Source organism: Nilaparvata lugens, chromosome 4 (genome assembly GCF_014356525.2).
Source record: "Nilaparvata lugens isolate BPH chromosome 4, ASM1435652v1, whole genome shotgun sequence".
In the NCBI taxonomy this organism is placed as follows: Eukaryota; Metazoa; Arthropoda; class Insecta; order Hemiptera; family Delphacidae; genus Nilaparvata; species Nilaparvata lugens.
Genome location: NC_052507.1, coordinates 59094884 through 59100951, shown reverse-complemented (window position 1 = coordinate 59100951; position 6068 = coordinate 59094884). Strand labels below are relative to the sequence as shown.

The following is a 6068-nucleotide window of genomic DNA, read 5'->3' as shown; positions in this document are numbered from 1 at the left end:
AATTCCGGACCAACACCAGCAGGGCTGAGGACTCTAGTCTTGATGTCATGATACATGTCCTTGAGGATTTCGATGTATTGTTCAGGAACCAGTTGTGCCCGTAGTGCCTGCCATATAAGCTCTCTCGGAACACGGTCGAACGCTTTCTCAAGATCTATGAAGACCAGATGAAGGTCCTTCTTTAGTGCTTTGTATTTTTCCATCAACATTTTTATGGTGTGTATAGCATCTATTGTGCCTACCCCACTAGTGAAGCCACATTAATTCTACACATTGAGTGTAACTGTGGTTAATTCTTTGAGTCTTTCCACAAGCACACTTTCCCAGATCTTAAGTGCATGTGATGTTAGCTTAATTGCACGGTAATTGCCACAGTCTGCCACATCACCCTTGTTCTTGTAAAAAGGCACTAAGTTGCTCTGCCTCCATCCATCAGGCATTTTACCCTTTGTAAGTATGAGGTTGAAGAGGTTTGTTAGCCACACTGTACTTGACTCGCTGCATATTTTGAAGAGTTCTGCAGGTACTTCATCAGGTCCTGTTGCTTTGCTATTTTTCATTTTGCGAAGGGCAGCTTTCACTTCATCCAGTGCAACTGCTCTTATAGGGCCCTGCACCAAAGGTAGGCTAGGTAGTGGCTCTCGTGGGAACTCTTCATTTAATAGGTGGTTGTAATACTCAAGCCATCTTTCATTGATATCGTTATCTGAAGTTAACAGTGTTCCTGTGGAGTTTCTCACATACTTATTCTGTTTTATATCCTTATTCTGTTTATTTCTGAGTTTTGCAATTCTGAAAATTTCCTGGTCTGTACCTGCTTTTTCCAATCTATTGTACATATCCTCTCTAGCTGCTGCCCGCAAGCATGCAACAATCCTTTTAGTCAGCTTCTTAGCAGCAACATATTTTTGGCGATGTGACTCTTCTTTTGATGTTTGCCAGGTTTTGAAACTCAACTTCTTTTCTCGCAGAAATGGTTTTACATCTTCAATCCACCAGTTGGGGTCTTTCCCATATTTCAGAATACCCTTGCTAATACCTAGTACTTCTTTGGCTGTATCTGTTCTGTGCTTTTGGAAATCTTTCCATACAATGTTTACATCTTTTCCTGCTGTGTTACACGTTTCCAAAAGCCCTGCAACTTTTGATGCCAGAGCTCTTCCTTGAGGCTTTTGAAGATTAAACCATTTTATCCTTGGCTCAACTTTCTTCCTGAAACAGTTTTTCCACTGCGGTAACTTTAAACATGCCACCAACAGTCGGTGTTGTGTAGTGAGAGGTTCACCTGGGATAATCTTACAGTCTTTAAAGTATTTTCGCATTGGGCTATCACACAGGATGTAGTCGATTTGAGATGCATTTGCACCACTCTTGTAGGTGATAAGGTGTTCATCTTTCTTCTTGAAGCATGTGTTAACTATTGGCATGTCAAAAATTTCGGCAATCTCCAGAATATCCTGCCCCTGCATGTTTGCTGTACCATACCCATAGTTACCATGTACCACACATCCTTCTGGGGCCTGCCTACCTACATGGCCATTCAAATCGCCTGCCATGATTTTGTTTTCTGAAATAGGTATACCCTGGAGAATATCTTGTAGTTCCTGCCAGTAGCACCCTTTTTCTTCACTTGTGCATCCTGTCTGAGGAGCATACGTTGAAATGATATTTAAGCAAGGTTGCCTGTCCAGTGCAAGTTTGATGGTCATAATTCTATCACTATGTCTCTCCACAGATATAATGCGTTGTTTCAGCTGCTTGTCTAGGACAATGCCAACTCCATTTCGTTTGTTTGTTGTACCGTGGTATATAAGCTGGTATCCCATTCCAATGTCCCTGGATTTGGACCCCTTTCATTTCAGTTCCTGGATGCAGCATATATTAATATTGCGTCTATGTAATACTTCTGCCAATTCAATCAATCAATCATCATCTTTCATTATATTTTTCTTTTGAACAATTTCTTAAAACCCCTGTTTTCGAATTCAGAAGCTCTGTATTCCTTCCCGGAAATGTATAGAAAAGAACACATATCATCTTCATCCTCTGTTCCTTCCTTTCTTCATCAACTTTTTCTTTCAAATTCTTTCCTTTCTCTCACTTCCTATTTCTCCTCCTCCTACTTTCTCTCATCTCTCGAATTCACCTTCTCTCTTGTTCCTCCCAAAATCAAGAAACCCCTCTCAATAGAACCTTCCTTCAACCTCTTTTATTCAAATTAAGAAGTTGATTCTCATCCATTTCTACAATAAGTCCACGCATCTATACAGTCGTCTCTATACAGATTCACGACTTCTGCATCTGATAACAAACATATCCAATCAGCACCAAACTAAGCAGTCACGTTGACCTTTCAGTAATAATTGTAACAGTTTTGTTACCACGAGTGTCCCGGTTCGGATGTCAAATTGTCACGAATAATTCAAGCATCCCAATTCTATTCAATACCTGTTTATTCATAATATAATACTTGCTCTTACTTTGTCGTTTTATCACTCACTCACTGTCATTTACTAACTCTCTCTCTCTTTCCTCTCTCTCTCTCTCTCCTCTCTCTCTCTCTCTCTCAATATGATCACAAACTTAGATGTATTTTGAGGCACTGTCAGGCGTCACAAATTCCAGCTTGATTTTATTTACATCAGGCTGGATTATTCTTGAGGAATATGTAACTCGTGCATTGAAGCCTATAGAGTTGAGTCGAGTGATTTGTTGTTTTTGTCGTATTGGTTTAAACATATCAAAGCAATATTATTGGTAAATTTTATTAGCATGTCTTCAGCAATAATGTAATGTTCAATTAGGTCTAGTCCATTGTTCATCTATTTCAAAATAAAACACATGATAAAATTTAATAAGGTAAAATTTTATTACAACAGATCAATTACTGACAAACAACTGGATTTCAAACTATCAATGAGCTATTAACCACATTATAAACCTAATCAGAAGCTGCTATCCAACCCTTTGGTGGTTGTCTAACAGATGAATAGTCATGATATTTTCCCCAAATAGATACGTCGTTTGGTATCACTTTCTCACTTTCATCAAATTTAACTCCTCTTTGATAATTGTATTTAAATGCGTGAGCAAGAAGGCCCATAACGGCAGCGTAATTCAAAGCTGTACTGAGTTTTCCCTTAAACAAACCATATGATAAACCGCCGACAACTCCTCCGATAACGTAGTTGAGTGGGTCATCTTTTTGTCTAATGTTTGTAGACATCGATATAACACCAGTGCCAATTGCAGTGGCTCCTACAAAAGGGGCAGTTACAGATAATACCTTTGCTGCAGTCTGGAGATATCCTTTTGGTGCATCAATAAGAACGACATCGACGGTGCTCTTGAATAGCCCAAACATTAGTGCGTAGCGACTTGTAAAAGCAATTTTTCTTATGGTGTCTTCTCCATCTGGATGCTCGAAGTACGAAAATGACATTTTTAATGTAACTATATATTTGCTATTATTATAAAAACAATTTGACCTTACAAATAACCTATAAAGTAAAAACACAGAAAGATGGATGACTACTTGTCTGCAGTTTGGTCAGTTACGACCTTGAATGGATGAGCATATGATTGGTGGTCAACAAACAGCTGACTGATTGAGTATTTGTACCATTTGTAGGGAAAAACTGGTTTTAAATTTTTTCTACACTAAAAATTGCATAAAAATGAACATTTTAATATCGATTCCTCTTAGAAATCTATTTCATCATTGAGAAGTTTGGGTTTTCAATCGCTAGCATAGCAAAGTTCCAGTATAATAGAGTTGCTGAACCTGATCAATATGAACTTTTGGCGCCCAATGCAATATGCAAGAATGCAAGTGGGCTTGTGTGCTACTAACCTAAAAACTATCAATAACTTATAAAAATGCAGACATTTTGGATTGTTATTATTGGTTTTTATAAAAATCAAGTCGAAACTACCTTTTGAAAATTGAAATGGTGTTTCTACATATCAAAATGATTGGTTATCTTGTTTTGTGTTGAATGTTGTTTAACTAAGTTATCAGTGTCTTGAAATGCATGGATTTTGTTTAGAACATGTTTTAAATTTTACATTATAAAATTGTTTTAAAATCACTCCATTTTTTCAAAGTAAATTTGAACTTCTGCAAGTTTTAGTTTCAAGTTTTGAATATGGGAGATACTTTTGTGAGTTCATTGAGACTCCTTTTACAACAAACTAGATATGAGGATATTGACTCTGTTGACTTCAATTATTATAAAGAGACAACTCTCGAAAATGATTGTATTAGTTCAATCTTTGGATTTCTCTCTTCTGAAATGACAGTAGACAGTTTGATTAAAAAGGAACATTTCGAAAAGTAAGTAAGTTTTAAAGTTATCTCCTTTTTCCAATTTGACTAAACTTCTACACTAGACTAAAAACAGTAAATAAGTTATGTGTTGTGATGTCACTAATTTAGCTGACTATATGGTTAAGTGATCATATAAATACCATACAATATCTTCTCACATACAATCAATTTATTGAAGGAATGTGTATAAATGCAACTTATACCTATAACTGTTGCTATGGCAACCACATCTGATAGCCATTACCCTACATAATATTATTCCTTAATTTCCTTTTTTCCATTTACTATCAATAATTGTTATGTGCTATTATCATTGATGAATAAAAATAAATGAAATAATAACTTGAATCTCACCATATTCTTCCTCTTTGATGAATATTAGATTATATCCAGGGATTAGATAATGTTGTTGGCTGAAATCACCATCAGTTGGAGAGCATGCAGTGCTGCACTCTGGTACTGGCTCTTGGCTGTTATCATTCTCCTGCTTAATTAACTCTAACCATCTGCAATATTGATATCACAAACAATGGGAAGATAAACGATTATTGTTACACCTCATGTGAAAGTCATAAATATTGATACTGTAAGGCTCAACTCACACTTGACTTAGGTCGAGAAGAGACTCAACTCTAGTCAATAGCATGTGTTTCCAAAAATGATGACGTCGCGGAGACTAGAATCGACAAGTCAGAGTGTCACCATTTGGAAACAAATTTTTATCATATTATCTAATACCATATAATACATATTTATCATATCATCCAATGGGGTAAGTTATGTGTCGGGATGCCACCAATTTTCTGACCATATGGTCACGCTACCATAATATACATAGGCTACAATACCAATAGCCTACATTGGTACATACCATATATTTATATCACCAAGTAAAGATAGATAATCCTTCTAATTAGTCTGTGGTCAGGTGGATTTTTTTGTCGCCGTGAAATTTAGGCGCCTTCTTCTAATGTCTCTCTTAAACTCTCAATGTTGAAATATCCTTCAGTTGTGGGTGTTTTTCAATCTGTAAGCGTTCTTGGTTCACTTTGATCCTAGAACCACTCCAAATTTTTCTATCTCTTTGTTTTTGTCTTTATCTGCTCTTTCCAATCAAATAAAATAAGTTTTTTGTATTCTTGAAAATTTTAGTCAAGTATTGATTATTTAGACTAGTGTTTTTGTTCATGGCGCATATCAATAAATTAAAAACTTTTTATTTTACAAGAAGAAGAAGAAAAATATTTATCATTGACAACAAAAAAATATTTGTAACCTCTGAAGCTTCAAGACGCCGTGGTGCCAATAGACTATTAAGCGGTTTGAGCTGCTTCATTAGATACGCCGTTAGAGTCGTCGCTAAGGAATTGCACCTGCCAAGCTGCACGAGTCGACACAGCTTGACAGGCAGGAAGATCTCTGATTGGCTTATTGGGTTGGTGGATCGAGAGGAAGAGCCATGCTCTCCATCCGCCAATATTTGTCTTGTCCTTTGAGGTCTCGCTGGTGAATGATCACTGTGTTGATCAAGCAACACATTTTCTGTTGAGATAGACTTTTTCAATTAATTGCACTATTCCTAGATCTTTACGAGCTTTTTTTATTTTATTTTGTTGGCAGTTGTTCATAGATAACTTCTAGATATTTAATGTTAATTGTTCAGCCCTCATATTTCCTCCCTCAAGTTGTACGGTACATTTCCTCCCTTGTACTGTTGTACTGTAATTTATTGTAATTT

At 36.5% G+C, this 6068-nt stretch overlaps 2 protein-coding genes across 2 annotated transcripts; both read right to left on the bottom strand.

Moving 5' to 3' along the window:
• Nucleotides 1-266: 266 nt before the first annotated feature.
• On the bottom strand, nt 267-1826 carry LOC111059954. The gene has a single exon (XM_022347581.2). It carries the CDS (start codon nt 1824-1826, stop codon nt 267-269), a length of 1560 nt encoding a protein of 519 aa, XP_022203273.2.
• A 1019-nt stretch (nt 1827-2845) lies between these two features.
• Nucleotides 2846-3575, bottom strand: LOC111054856 (NADH dehydrogenase [ubiquinone] 1 alpha subcomplex subunit 11). Its single transcript, XM_022341970.2, has one exon. It carries the CDS (start codon nt 3440-3442, stop codon nt 2942-2944), a length of 501 nt encoding a protein of 166 aa, XP_022197662.1. The 5' UTR covers nt 3443-3575; the 3' UTR covers nt 2846-2941.
• Between the last annotated feature and the right edge of the window lie 2493 nt (nt 3576-6068).

Bases quoted from the DNA above. Each gene is read 5' to 3' on its own strand.
- LOC111059954 (XM_022347581.2), bottom strand. From the start codon at position 1,826: ATGGGATACCAGCTTATATACCACGGTACAACAAACAAACGAAATGGA.
- LOC111054856 (XM_022341970.2), bottom strand. From the start codon at position 3,442: ATGTCATTTTCGTACTTCGAGCATCCAGATGGAGAAGACACCATAAGA.